We start from the raw sequence: 15960 nt of genomic DNA, 5'->3' as shown, positions 1-15960 counted from the left end.
GGGGAGACTTTCAAAGGGGAGTAAGGAACCCAACTTCCATTGCTTTTCTGTGGGAGTCAGGCACCAAACTCACTCCTTTGGCTTTAAATTTCCCACTTAAGAATTAGTGTGTGCCCTGTTTTTTGGTCTGACCTTTTAAAAAACAAAACACCTTTTATATGAAAATACTACATCATTGTACCAAGAGTGCTTTACAGCTAAACATTTCTCTAATAGGATCATTCCTTTTACAGATATTTTAGTTAAGTGAATTCCATGTATTGCTTCTAGAAATGGTGATTATGCAGGCAATTGGCTAACTTTGCAGCCGTTGTAAGAAACTGCTTCTGTGGTCATTGTGGTGTGCTGTGGCATGGAATGGATGATTCTTCCTTCCCTAGAGGCTGATCATATCCCTACTAAACTAAATATTTTCGTAATTTGAATGTGTTCTGAGTGGTATGAAGTTTGTTTCAAAACATGACTCTCTTTCAGACATCACATATGAATATTTGCTACAATGTATTTTTAATATCTGATTCTCTCTTCACAATTCTCAATTAACAGGAGAACACATGAGCTTCTAGCAGTATGCAGGATAATGCTTAACTGACTAGTAACACTCTCCAGATGTATATTTCTGTGGCAGTGAGAGTGCATCAGTGCATCAGGATTTTTCATAAAATTTAAAGATGATATATACTATTTGGAAACATTCTTCATTGAATTAATGACACTGTATTGAGTGTAACCACACTGCTCACAATGCAATGTCATTGTAAAATGGTCACAATAAAGGTAACTTGCGTTATGCTCTCCAGTACAGAAACTATGTGAGGAAAGAGGGGCAAGTGAAGCTAGTGAAGGTGACAATGTCAATTTAAAATGTGTGTTTAAAAAACCCCAAATTCTTCCCTAACTTATCAATAACTATAATGGTGTGAAACATTCACAATAAAACCTGAAATATCACACAACCCTCCTTATTTGGGGTTTTATTATAAACTTTCTAAACTTGGTCCAGGTTGGTTACCCCATATAGGGCACCAAACAGCTGTCAGATAGCAACAACTTTTGGTTACTACCAACCCTGATTTGGATTTGAACTAGAAAACTAGATATGGAAGGTTCTGGACTCAATTACTGATCCTCAGCATTTTCCAGTCCCCTCAACCTTGTTGGTTTATAGGATATCTGGGGAGCAGTTTTATTGACAATAAAAAGCAGCCTTATATCCAAAAGAGCAAAGGAATGAGACTTGGTCATTATGGTGCTCCACTCTACCTAGGTATTGCAGTGGGCTGGACAGCCACCATTCATTTCAGTATCTATGAGCAATGGGAATGTTGAGGGACCAGTACTTGAAGGCTGATCCTTGCTATGAAGGAAGTGGGGCAGCGGAGGGGGGGATATGGCAGGGACATGGCAGGGACAATAGCTTGTATTGATTCCTGGTAAATTGTTTTGAGCTGGAAGTAAAAACAATTTTGGAGAAATCTTATTAATACATTACTGGCATTACCATAGCACCTGGGAGTTCTAGTGATGGATGAGGATCCTATTATCACGGTGTTGCCTTTCTCCATAAGAAGTTTAATCTATAGTAGTACTATTATAATCTGGATTCTTATAGTGAATGTCAATACTGCCTTTCGAGTGGTTTGAAAAGTCTTTTCAGGAAGCATTCTTCCCCTGATGTTGAGTCCTACTGCAATGTGTGGCACTCAGGTTGGGCAGACACTGATACCCAACTAAAATTAAGTTGGGGGGGGGGGGGAATTCCTCACTGAAAAAGTAAGTTTTAAATTAAAAAAAAAAAAATTTAATGCAAGAAGCTGCTTCCACTGTGAATACGGTGAATGGTCAGGAATTCACTTTTCTGTCTCGGGTATGGAATTTCACCCTTGCCCTGAGAAGCTGGTGGAAATGTAAGAAATTTTACCTGCAATCAGATTTGTGAATAACTTCTTATAAAGCAAAAATTGAAAGTTTTCTACAGGTCTGTGAACCAAAGTTTCATGGAGATAATACCTTATAAAGGTGCTGAGAGGCTTTAATTAATGTTCTTAAATCCTTGGTAAAACACTGTGTTAATAGTATAATACTTTGCATTAGCATAATTTGAGCAGAATGTGTTGTCTTTACCCAAACTGGATTTGACTAGGAGACCGAAGTTTAAGATCCCTTCTGTTTTAGAAAGAATGCCAGATGATCGTGAAGGAAGTACAAGTGCTCAGGAGTTCATCATTCTTGAGGTATCTTGCTCCCCCCCTGCAAAAAATGACAGGGAGAGGAAGGGCAGAGTCTAAATGACATGTATTCCCATTAATTTTAGGAACCCATCTGGTTACCAATACGTAGGCTCCACCAATACAGAGGCTAAAGAATATGGAAATGTCACCACGCTTTGGGAGCATGCACTCGGCGTGGTCAGAGAGAGGTCAAGAGTCGAATCTTCAGATGGGTTGAGCAAATTAGGCCTTTAGTGATTTGACTGAGGCCACACAGTGAATTGATGCCAGAGCTGGGATTAAAATAGATATCTTCTGACTCCCAGTCTTTTACTGTGTCCCCTAGACTTGAGACCACCAAATTCCCCTTTTATTTCTACTACTGAAATTATCCTTCACTTGCTGTCCCGATCTCTTTTGTGATCTTGGGGGGCAAAATCGTAGTGTACATTTCACCTCAGAGGTGGCTGCGTTTCAGTGGTGGATTGACTGAATCATCTATTTATTAAAATAGATGTCTGTGCATGTGCATGTATCTTGTAAAGTGCTTTATGGTCCTTTGGGATGAAAGGCATTATACAAGTAAGACGTATGCATGTAAGATGATATTTATTGTGTGTTTTTTTTGTTTGTTTGTTTGTTTTTTTTAAAAGAGGGCTTCCAATATTTCCAAGTTATTAGGATGTCAGCTATCCAAGAAATCCCTTTTCTTCTTCCTCCTTGTAGTTCTAAAAGGCAAGTCTGTGTCTTGGTACTAGAATTTATTGCAAGAGCCATGATGAAAGATGTCATGAAGAAGAGGGAAGAAATTGCTAGGCTGAACTTTGAGGTCTCTATTGTTCAGCTCATGTATTCAAAGTAAAAAATTACTTCACTGTAGTCAGCTATCTTTCTCAGTTGAAGTTACTGAATAAGAATGAATTAAAGGGGATGCAATATTGTATTATCAGATTGCAGGCGTTTTAAGACTGGATGAAACACAGGGATGATTTGTAAAGGTGAAGAATACATTGGCAAGTTGTCCCGTAGGGTTGATTATATTTCAGAGAACATGAAATATTATCAAAACAGAACATGAATTACTTTTGTTGTTAATTTGTTCCTTATCTGGAATTTTAATGGTTGGACATTTTGTAGACCAACTGTAAAGGGGACTCTAACTTAGCATTTCAATTGCTTAGAATTAAATATTGTGAGACCCAACTAAGCAGCAAGTTGTCATAAAAGGCAGGATTCCTGCAGTGCAAAACTTACAAATGTCAGCTTTTATTTTTTTCATAATTCTATTGATTTTTAGTAGCTAGACAGGGTTGCCATTTCCTCAGTGTAAGTGGCTTACTGGAGAGATGATCCAGCCTAGATCTAGAATTCATTATAGCTAATGTCTGGCATTCCTGCTCTTTGTTTTAGGTCTCATTCCTTCCAAGACTCCCCACTAAGACTTCAACCACAATTTTTGGAGTGTAGCAGGATATATAAACATTGCCATCCTACTGTGTGGGGATATTGGGGAGGTATCATTGGCCACTTCATCCTGGCTCAGAGACAAATCCTAGTAGCCTACGTACTTTGCTACCAACAGTTTCCCTAAAAAAATATTATAAACAAGGGCGCGGTATTGTCTGAGCACAGGACTGTGAACCAGGAACTTCTGAGGGTTTAGCTTAGTTTTGGAGCTGATTTGCTATGATGTTAGCTTCGTTGCTAGTAATTGGCAATTTACTTGGCCTTTCTGATGTTTCACAGTTATACAAATGGGGATAATATCTGCCTCAGGGATGTTGTGAGGACTGACTGACTGTACCGTGCTTTGAAATTCTGGCCTAAATTTTCAGAAGTAACAATGATTTTGGTTCATCACATTTTGGGTGCCTGACCTGAGATGCATCAAAGGGTTTAGAAAGTGTTGAGCCTTCTGAAAATCAGTTCCATCTAAGGTGCCTCAAATTGGGCACCCAAAAATCCTTATTCACTTTTGACCAGTATTAATGGGAAATATTATATTCTAAATTAAATTACTAACATGCCAGCAAACATGGATTTCCCCAAGGTAGGAAATCCCAACCCAATTTACATTCGGCTATGAATTAATAACTGTTAAGCTGATCATAGTGGAAGAAAAGTGAGACTCTGGGTGGAGTCCATAGCATTGAAGCTGATGTAGCTTGGAAGGTAGTAGTGACTGTTGTTGTTTTATTTGCCATGTCATTAGATCAATGAGAAGAAGCAGTATGAGAAACTATAAATTGTTCATTTATTAAATAGTTCCTCTTTTTAATTTGCAGGTGTCCTACATTAGTCAAGATTGCAAAGAAATTCCAGAATTTCTAGGAAGAAAATATGGAGGTATTGCAAAAAGGCTAGACCTCAGTTTCAACTTGTTAAGGTATGTGACAATGTTTGGTTTCTCAAGTGCAGTATGAGCAGAATTAGGCTGTGCTGCCAAAAGTGAAATATTTCCCACCTTTTCATATTTTCAGTTGCTATATGCATGTCCTTTCTATTTGGATAAGGATAAAAAAAGTATATCAAATTGTCTTAATTGTTATCAAATCATATATTGCTATTTTAAAATAGTGGTACTGTTTTTATAGACATTTATCTTCTATTTAACACGTTTGGTATGTGTGGAGGAATAATGAACAGGCAAGTCTATCAAAAGCTTTTAGCATCAATCCAAATAATACACAATGCAAAGTTTGCATTGTTTTTATTTGCTCTTTGCTGGAAAACAAGCAAAACAACATTTTTCTGTGGGGCAAAAAATGGAGAATGAGTCCAACAGTGCTTCACCAGTAGCAAAGTTACAAGTAAGTGTGCTCTCCTTTACCCCATCTTCCTTGCATGTTTACAGTTGTGATCTTCAAAGTTCTGGGATATTGTCTTCCCAGATGGTGTGTTAAAATGAATTAATACAATCTAGGCATCAATATATATATTTTTTTAACTCTTAAAACAAAACTCTTCTTATGGAGAAGGCCTCTAAAATTTAATTCAAAATAAAGAATTCCATAGGATTGTGCAAAAAACCTATTGAAAGGAGACGTTTTTCTTTAACCTGCATTGAATTTTACAGCAGTTTTGAATAGAACCCATTGACTTCATCCTTAAGTTTTACTGGGCTGTTGTATAAAGGTTACACTTTCCAAATTTGGAATTCCACACTTTGCTTTGGCATAAGCAGGTTTTTTCCCTCCAAATGTGGTAATGGTCTTATTTCCATGGGCTTCAATTGGAGCAGACCCTAAGCCTACTTCTAAAAATTTTCAGTTGAAAGCAAGACTGTAGAATCTTGTTCTTCTAATAAGTGTTAGCTACTGTTTTTAATTTATTATAGATGATATCCTGTTTCACTGTAAACTCTGAAGGACTGATTATGATCTCAGATACGCAAGAGATAGCGGAGCAAAACAGGCATTGAAGAACAGTCTGTGCATTGTAAATACTAATGACTCTTATTATCTAACATTCTACTTACTTTCACTGAGAAGGATGTCCTCTAAACCAAAACAAACTGTGAACATGAAACACAAATTTGTTAATGGGATTGTACAGAAACTGCTGCTGCTTCTCAAAACACTTCTAATGTTCCTCATGTACATGTGTTTTTAATGCTTAAACAACAGGATTACTCTTCTGTTCTTGGATTTACCAAAGTAATGGACCTGGACAAAGACTTTGTTCTTTGTGTTTTGTAGATTTTGAAGAGTAATTCCTTTCAAACATTTAGTTTATTCCTGAAATATTTAAGCAGCACTCGTTTGTAATGTAATCTTAAAGAAGATTTGCACAGGAACAAAGTGCACTGAAGTTGCCAATGCATTTGGGGGGGGGAACCCCTCGCAATACTCTTGAATAGTATCCTCGCTAGGAGGGAAATCCTCTTAGGGAAGAGGGAGAAAATAGATAGTAGACCTCAAATGGACTATGAGGTAAGTATGTTACCCTAAAATCTGCCCATTTATCTCCTTGCTCACCTTCGATCTAGGATAGTGACACTTTGTGATACCATTCAAAAGGCTTAATCCTGCAGTGGATGGAATGAAACTGTAATCGCTAAAACTGTGAGGACAGTTGGCTGCTTGCAATGGTGGAAATTAAGGCTTACGTTGAGAAGGAAAATGGCTTCTCCTAGTCACTTCTGGCATTAGTTTATTTTAACAAGAGAAGCAAAAGAATAAGGTCCCCTTGTTTATTACTGTTTGAGCCACGATAGAAATACAAATTCACATACAATCAACACTTGAGGTATGATTACTGTACTCTGAAAACCTGGTGTATCATTGGTTATAGCATAAGACCAAAAACAAGTTTGTGAAAGTTCATAGCCTTAAGTGATGTGCGTTTGGTGGGGATGTCATGGGCTTTGGCTGAAGTAGTTTTCAACAGTGAAATCTTTTCATCCTACTTAAACAAATTTCATTTGCTTGAAGAACTGACAATGCTGTAGTATAGTGAGGAATTTTCTGATTTTAATAATAGTGATTTTATTAGAAAATGTAAAGCCTGATTTGGTCTCCTTAAAAGCCATTTTTGGGGAAATGAGGAAGGAATGCTAAGATACAGAAAGTTTCTTTATTGAGATTTAGCTTGATGGGAGAAAATCAGTCAGTCCACAGAAGACTGGAATGGTATTGCATCCTGTCAAGGGGTCATAATAAAGATCAGGGGAGTTTTGTGTTCTGCTGGCAGTTTAATTTTATTTCTGTCTTGTAATTTATAGCAGGGTGCTTTCATTTGGGATAGTCCTCCTTTCTTTTGTATACAAATCTAAACAACAGTTCTTGAACTTTGCATTTTGACCATTGAGAGGTTATTGTATCAGAAAAGGAAACATCCCATATCTCATATAGAAATGGCTGATATAACCGGAATGGTGGTTACCATCTGCTAGACAGTTAACTACTTGAATGCTTGCAAATTTATAGATTTTTAGCATTTGGTGTGCATTAAAGATTATAGGATGGGGAGAAAACAAGAAAGAGATCTGATAAGAGAAAACTGTTAATTCAGTTTATATTGTGAATGAAACAAATGGTAGTATATGTTCATTTATGGCCCAGTCCTATTTTTATTGATGTCAATGGAAGCAACGCAAGGTGTAGCTTGCTAAGGGATCATCCTCACACAGTAGACAAGATGCCTTAAGAGTTACATGGCCAAAAAGGGTGATAAAAGATGTCTCTCAATCTAGCAATAAAAGTAAGACAACTTAATTGATGCATTACAATAGGAAGCTTTGTTTTTTAAAACTAAATTACTTGCAATCACATCTTATTTAACATCACTATGATAAAACTAGTCAGTGAAAAATAGCATTAAGAGAAAAATATCTATTAAACATAATGATGCTTGCAGCTATTTTCTGCTTTATCCTCTGAGAGGATTATGCACTGCTGTTTGACCAGGTGACATTCGATTGCCAGAAGCAATGGTGCAGATTCCAGACTTGTGATTTCTGGCATTGGATTCTCCTCCAGCCTCTTACATTCATCCAGGAAATATAACTTTTTTGTAGGAGGCTAGATTTCTAATATACTGTGTAAATATTGCAAAATGGCTTCTATTATGGTGAATGTGATGCATTAGATGACTTGTTTCTTAATAGAGAATATTGTGGCTTCTTGAACAGTTTTTTTTTATCAGTGAATTGTGCAGGTACTGACTGGCAATATACGGTAAATAACTTCACAGCAGACATGAAGACAGCAGGTAGGTGAGTACCTCAGTTAATTATTCTTGAGGCCTTTGACGAAGTAAATACAGCGTCTGTGCTGTCAGTGGAAAGTAGGTGAAAAGCAAGTGGTGTTTGGTGATTGACTGACAAACATGATACATTCAAAGAAGTAGGGAAGGATCAGCCAAGCATGCTGGTTTGTAATAAAGAATGGTAACTCAGAAAGTAGCTGTGAACAGAACTTGCAGCTATCATGATGTCTGTTGTGCACGTCTCTTGGAAATAATTGTTAATGAGATGCACAAAATGAAGTTACTTTCCATTCGTTTCTTTGGTTCTTCTCAATTCTGGTTGGGATGACAGTCCCGTTTAGGTCATAATTTAAAAAAAAAATTCAGATCAGTTCAGCTGACTCTAGAATGTTTTTAAGAATGAGATATAACACATTATTAAAGATCCTTCTGGTGCTTGGCTGGAAATAAGCTTTTAACTCTAAGTGGTGTTTCTTTTTGTTATGACATTGGGTTTTTAAATTTCCTATATGTTCATCTGGACTTGAAATTCATACACTTAGAGTTGGGAATGACAGTTTTTCTTGTTAGATATATTTACCACTAGATTGGTGTGGGCATCTTCTGTCATATAATCGGAGTGTGACAGCCATTTTGAATCTGTTTTGGGGTGGAGGTGGGAGTGGTAGAAGAAGGATTCTTCAATTTCTAGCCTTAGAAATGAGCTATTTTCGCCCACAGTAATGTTTAAATACTCCATTTGGCAGCAAAACATGTGTTAATCATGGCTGCTGAATGAGAGCACAATAAACTGTTCAGTCCATAGTTCTCATAATATGTAGAAAGCGAGTGTACTAGTCTTTATTTGAGACAAACAATGTAGGGGGCAACAGCTGAAATGCAAAAGTAATGAGGCATTGTTTGTTGAAGAGATGACTGCTGGCAAGCTTCACTGAAGTGGGTTTGAAGGAGGGTAGTTAGTTGGGGGAGCTGGAAGCCAGAAGTTGCCCCTTGTGTAGGGGTTTTCCTGAAAGGAGATAGTAACTAAGAGCTGAGAATGAGACAAAGTGGCAAATAAGCAGAGAGGATAAGATGAGAAGCAGAGAGGATACAGGAAGATGAGATGTAGGATGAAGTGCAGAGACCTGTAGATAGTAACCATCCATCGTGTACGTTTTATCAGCTTGAAGAGAGGGGAAAAAAATTGGAAGTTTGATTTACTGTTTCAGCTGAGTCTGTGCTAGTTTTCTCTTCATACTAATGATTAAATGGATTCTGGTGTTTGGGTGACACACATGATCTGTATGGGTGCCATGTTAAGTTAAATAATATTGCTGATTGACTAATTGAGAAGCCAATCTAATTCTTTGCTCAGTGTTTGAAATTTGTGGATTTCCTCCCTTTTTCCTTTCAGAAATTCCCTCTGGTTTTAATTGTTGAAGAGGAGGGAAGGGTATTTCTCAGCTCTTTGCCAATGAAGGAAGATTAATCGAATAATTGGGCTTATTGAGATATATCTATATCTTCCCCACCTCCCCAAGGTGCAGATTTTCTGCTCAGAGCATGAATAATTTACTGTGCTAATAGCCACTGTTGTGCTGGGTGGGCATGTATGCAAAAATATAGCCCTGAACCCTAGTTCTTACTCTGGAATGCTCCTCCATGACTTTTGTGGCTTTGGGCCTGTGGAGTGTTGTATCTGTGGGCTATGGTGGGGAGCAGGAAATTCTTTGCCTCTGTGCTCCTCTTGCCTGCATGTATGTGAAAGTTCAAGATAGAATCTGTCCCCCATTTTAGAGGGCATGTTCTTCTTGGCTCCAAGGAGAGTTTTATATTTATTTCTGCCTTTTTCCATCCTGCCATTGTTGCTGAAATAAGACGCAGAACAGGGAGATGAACAACATAAGTTTAAAAAAAAAAAAATCAAGATAAAGCATGACTTGAGACTGATCTTTATAGCGTTTAGAAATGTTTAAGAAAATGCACTATTGTTAAAACTTTTTGATGGGTTTATTTATAAGGTAGAGAAATATTTTCACTGTAATTGGGTAACTCTTAATAGTAGCAATTGCATATTTATCAGTGTGAGGGGCTGTTATTAATGTAGCTGTCATGCACAAACACATTTCTTCATTAAATCCATTTAGTATGTGCATTATTCGGTCTAGAATGTCACCAGGACATCAAAGCCCCCTTAGGCATAAGAGCACAGTGCCCTGCTGTGGCTGCAGAAAGGGCTTGATCAATAAATGTAACATGTTAATGCAGAGCAAATAGAATAAAAGATTTCTTTGACAAGACATGAAAAATCACCTTGTGGCAGCTGGCATGGTGATGCCATTTCAGCAGAGACACTAGCAAAGTTGATCTGACAAGTAAAGAGGAGAGATGATGGTTATAAGGTGCTTTTGTTTCAAACTTCTTTCTTGACCTGTCAGGATTTGAAGGAGCCTGAATGGCCCTTTTTTGTCATGTGAAAATTGTAGACTTAGGCAGTTATGAAGCAGTTATCTCTTCTCAAATTGTGAATGCTGCTGTTTAATTGATTCACTTAGCATTTGAAACTGTCACGCATTAATAATTGCTAAATCCTGTAGATACTGCTCCAGTGTGTCATGCTTAAATGTGTAGTTATCAGAAAATTAATATCCTTAATGAACCGGTGCTTTCAAACTAGCATTGCATGAAATCTCTTATGCCCTTTCATTTGCTGAAGGTAGATCAGCCAGTTTTCAGAAAAACTCCTCCAGACACTTTGCGCCTTTTTTTTTTTTGATGCCCAACAAATGCCAGCTTTGCTTTGGGTACATAGTGTGCTCAATGACAATAAATATAGTAATTATACTGGAGTTAGTAATTAACATAATTATAGTCAATTACGACAAATACAGTGCAGAGCTAAATAAATGAGAGGGGAGAAATTAGCAAGCTAATTGATTTATCTTACATGCTGCTGCTTTTGCAACTGGCAGTTGCAGATTTTTCTGAAGGAAAAAAGTATTGTTTACAAATACCTGATTGTGTTTTGAAGTTATTCTGTCTTGCATCTCTTTCCCACTCCTTTCACATGTTTAAGTGAAAAAGATTGAAATTGGAGAAGGGGAAATTGCTGTTTATCTGCATCAGACTGAATATTGAATCTAAAACAAAACATGCGTGCCTTAATTTTTAAAGTTGATGGTTTATAATTTTTCTGAGTATTAAAGAAAAAAACATGACCTCTGTATCTACACAGAAGAAAATGCAGCTATGCTCATTGCTATGGTAGCAATTAGTGGTGGATTATTTTCGTCCTTTAGGTGTGGCTTGAATTTAGATATACACTTTTGCTCTGGGTTTGTTACTTTTTGGTTCTCTCTGATCAGTACTGCACAACACAGAGTAGCTAAAGAGAGAACTTGAATCTTTATTCAAACAGTCAAATAGTGCTGGTACAATATGCTCTCATTTATCCGTTCTTCAAATAAAATGCTGTTCAGACAACCATTTGGACCACAACAGAGACACAGTATTTCAATTTATTCACATTATAATTGCCTATTTATAGACTGTGTTGGCTGAAATAAGAGTAATGGAGATCGGTGGTTGATGTATTCTACTTTCCTCTTTTTCTTTCAAGCAGTTTATTATAAGAGAATGAATGTATTGAAGATTGTGTATCACTGTTCTGATTTTTAAAATACTTAATAGTAACAGGATTTTTGTTTTAAAATAACTTGTTTAGAAGTTTTAAGCTTAAAACTGTACAGCCCTTTAAAAATTGGCTCATATACACTGATCCCACCAAAGAGATTACGTAACACTAGAAAAGTAATCTTAGTTATGCAAAAACTAAGTAGCATCAGAAACATATTGTGCAATCTGTCCAACTTAAATGTGTGAGTTTTCATTTAGAAGTGTGGGCAGTTACTTAAAGTTTATTCCTGTGCAAATATTGCATGATCTCCTGAAGTATTATGTTTTTAAAAAGCATTAAAATGCTGTCAGTGTCTTGGAATCATTGAATGTACAATAGCAATGTATAGCATGGTCCTTCTTTACATTCAATTCATTGGGAAATCAATTTGCTAAATGAAATATTTTGTCATAAAATTTTATTTTGTTTATATACAAGGAGTCATTTACATTTAATAAACACGTGAGACTTTATCTGAGAAACCATTGTCTGTAAATGTTAAACAGTATAGATGCAGAAAGTCTCTCTATTAAGAATAATTATGAACTAGTCTTACCCTATTGGATGGGACTAAAGACCAATCTGGTGATGGTTCACACTTGTATGTTAAGGTGAAGAGAGAGCTGTTTAGGATAGAACTTTATCAAGTTTGTGCATATTAAGTATATGCATCTGTTGGAGGAGTGGAGGGAAAGAACTTCCAGGTTTTCCAACAACTTGTATAATTTTGATCTGCAATATTTATTCCAATATTACTGGTAGATCTAGATAGAACATATCATGTGATGTGCCCTCTTTATTTTTGTCTTTTTTTCCCCCCCTTCCTCTTTCTGATAAGCAGCATTTCACGAGGGAGTAGATGTGATCTGGATAATGTATGAGGGAAGTCTCATCTTTTAAGTTGGACCATATAGTAAAAATAATTAAATAAAAATAAAAGATTACTTTCTTAATATTCGGTAGCTTTAGAAGTAATGGCCAGTTAAATACTATGTATGTGTTCTAGTATTTGGTAAACTTAAAACTTGACTACGAAAGTTGTCTTTTGGAAAGATTTTTTGCTTGAATATAATAAACATTGCAAATATCTGCATGTAGCTTATGCGCTTGTGTGTGGTTTTTCCCCCCCCCCCCCCGCTGTGGATTACTTCTAATTAGTGTACTGTTGAGCCACAAAGCAACAGCAAGTAAACTAATTGCACAATACAGTGCAAGTTGTATTTTTATATCTAACTTTAATTTCAGTTGACCACTCCAAGGACACACATTCTTCCTCCCAGCTCTCAAAATATGCATAATAAATAGGTAAAGAAATAAAACTTAGTCTAAAATATTTGATTTCTATTTGATAAAATGTCACTATATCACAAGTATCTTTTGAAATCCCAATAGAAGCTCTTCTTGTCCATTGATCCTTGCTTGCCTTTTTATGGCCACACAGTCAGTAACTGGCAACAGACTGTGAAAATGCTGTAGTTTATATATCACCGCCCCCCCCCCCCAGTGCTGGCCATTATCCATTGATTTAGTGTATGTGTCAGATCAGAAGCAAAGAATTATATTCTGTCCTATATTCTCTCAAGAAGGTTTAACGTTGTGGAAAGAGTCATCTTGAAGCATATCACATTCCAGAGTTGGGGTGAAAACTGCTTTTGGAGATTTTTGGGTCACTGTGGATTTTACAGGTTTTAGTAGAGAATTCTTCGGAGGATTATTAGGGCTTTATGTTTGTCATAGCAAAAATGTTAACCTTCCCTTTCCCCCGCCCCCCGACACATACACACAGTTCTGACATTTTAAAAACTAAAATAATGAAAGGTAATGGAACCGAACCACAGTCTCCTTAAATTCAATAATAACATTTCATATATGGAGGACTGGATTGTTTTGGGGATATAGAGCTTTCATCTCTAGGTTGTTGGTTCAAATTTGAAGTAGCGGTAAAATCATGGTCCCCATTGAAGTTGAAAGTAAAACTCACATATGACTTCATGGGGGGGCCAGGACTTAACGCTAGAACTGTAATGACCAAAAGCTGTTGAGATGGCTGTTTGATGGCCTTTGTGAAATGACAACAGTTCCTAGTGGACAACTGTCCACCGCAAAACTACCACTACATTTGTCAACAATCAGCAACTGTATTGGTTGCCATTCTCAGAGGTGCCAAGTACTAAACGGGCCATCAAAGACTGAATGACCTCTTTATCTCGATCTGGTCCCCTGAGGTTGTGATCAAAGTATGTTGCTAGAGTGATGTTGGGAAGTTCACAGTGCTGGTACTGGACCTGTTCTTTGGCTAAACGGAGATCTTCTCTCTCTAGAGCTCTCTCATGTCTGGCACCTGCCATGAGTGCTAAAACTAATAAATGTCAAACAAAAAACATCAAAACCTACAAGCTCTTTTTTTTAGGATCGGGTTTATGAAATTCTTTTTGACTAAGAATGCTTGAAGAGGAACAGAATCCATGACTCCTTTTAGTGATGTTTACTGTGGAATACTGGTGAATGTGGTGAGATGCACACCAGTTAAACTGATAGTGTATTACCACCTATAGGGAAACGTGGGCACTTGTAGTTGTGTGTGTATTTGGTTTGGTTTTGTCATTGTTTTAGGAGTGATGTCAGACTCTAAAGTAGCATCTTGACTGCTCTTGTTTGGTTGGCTGGTGGTTGTGAGGCTAAAGAGGTTTTTTAAATATCTGGTACAGATCATTAAGATCATTAGTGTAGACAAGATACAAAATTTGAGCCCGTTCTAGAATTACATGACCTATGTTTTGAATTTCTTCCCCTTTTGGCCCTCTCAAAAAGCCCCATCACTCTTCTATCACTGCTGTCCTGTAACAAGGGTGAAGAATAGCTGAGGGAGTTGCAATCTAACACTGAACAAGAAACTTCACTAGAAGGAGGAAAACTGCGTTATCCCTAAAGCCTCTCTGTTTCTCAGCTTCAGTGCAGAGCTTCTGCCCATATCCTTCCCCTGCCACATGCTTGCCTAGGTTCCTGCTGCAGATTTAAAGAAATAGTACACACGTTTTCACCACCAGTAGGAGGAGGAAGGAATTCTCTCCCCCCCCTGCCCAATAGCCCACTGAATGATTTCACTATGAAAACAATTTGTTGGCATTTGGCATATAAACTCCAGTACAGCTTCTGTCGATGTGGTGTTTGTGCTCTTTATCCATGTGGTTTTGTCTGGTTGATAATACTGTTTTTGCAATCTTGTATATTACATAAGTCATGTTGGAGAATATTCTTTTGTAGGTTAAAAATCCGCACCTAATGGAAAAAGTATAGGAAAACCTGTATCATGGACATGCGAAAGGCCAATGCATTTTTCAGACTAAAAAGGAGTCAGCATGTCCGATGACATGTATATACCTATCTTTAGGGTCATAGTTAATGCAGTGTTATAGCTCAGTGCTGAGCTTTCACTGAGCAGATGCTGCCAGTCATGTGAAGTTATGTGCTTTTAATTTAGTTCTCTGACCAAAGAATGAAACAAATCAGAGCTTGAGTTGAGACTCTTAAACTCATTTTATATCTGGGCGGCTGTTATTTCAGAAAGGAATGTCTTAGGCAGAGTTGGAAAATCAACTGTCTACTTATCTAGATATCTCCTTTCCTTATAATAGTTGTTTTTTCTCCATGTTAACTCTTATACCTGCTGGAGGAAGCGTAACTGACATGCTTTATACAACAGAGCCCACAAAACTGCTGCATTTTCAGATTGACAGTTTGGTAGCTGGCATTTGATTTTGTGTTATGCTTAAAAGAGGCAAAAGCAACTTTAAAAGCATAAAAGTAAATCAGAAGTTAAATAATGCAAACTATTGGATATTAGGAAAAAACTATTTTACTAGGAGGATGGGGAAGCACTGGAATGGGTTACCATCCTTAAAGGTTTTTAAGGCCCGGCTTGACAAAGCGTAGCTGGGATGATTTAGTTGGGGTTGGTCCTGCTTTGAGCAGGGGATTGGACTAGATGACCTCCTGAGGTCTCTTCCAACCCTAATCTTCTATGATTCTATGAACTACACAATGGAGAGGGCCTCATCCAAAGCCCATTGAAATCAAATAGACTCCTCCTGAATTCAGTGGGCTTTTGAACTGACTCTTAAAGTGCATAAGTCTCCAACTGCACAGGAAAACATAGGGTATGTCTGCATTGCAGTATATGTCCATACTTGAGTCCAGGCTTAAGCATAACTTCCCTTGCATCTACACTGTAGTTGTGCTGACCCAGGGTCCCAGGACCCTACAGGGCTTGAGGGTCTGAGCTTGAGTTAAGCTGGGATCCAGGTCCAAACCCTATTGCTTTGCAATGTAGACACAGACCCACTTGACTCAGGTCCCCGTAGGGTGACCAGATGACAGAGGTGAAAT

The 15960-nt window shown here is 37.5% G+C and overlaps 1 protein-coding gene across 1 annotated transcript in view; it reads left to right on the top strand.

Annotated features, from left to right (window-relative positions):
- The window catches only part of LOC112106593 (leucine-rich melanocyte differentiation-associated protein), a 565421-nt gene that overhangs the window by 1909 nt on the left and 547552 nt on the right, over positions 1-15960 (top strand). Inside the window, 1 exon segment of the mRNA XM_029912012.1 lies at positions 4496-4596. Within this exon segment, the coding sequence (XP_029767872.1) occupies positions 4496-4596 (101 nt within the window).

Source organism: Terrapene carolina, unplaced genomic scaffold, assembly GCF_002925995.2.
Source record: "Terrapene carolina triunguis isolate 2854851 unplaced genomic scaffold, T_m_triunguis-2.0 Scaffold148, whole genome shotgun sequence".
In the NCBI taxonomy this organism is placed as follows: domain Eukaryota; kingdom Metazoa; phylum Chordata; order Testudines; family Emydidae; genus Terrapene; species Terrapene triunguis.
This window is presented reverse-complemented; position numbering and strand designations above follow the sequence as displayed.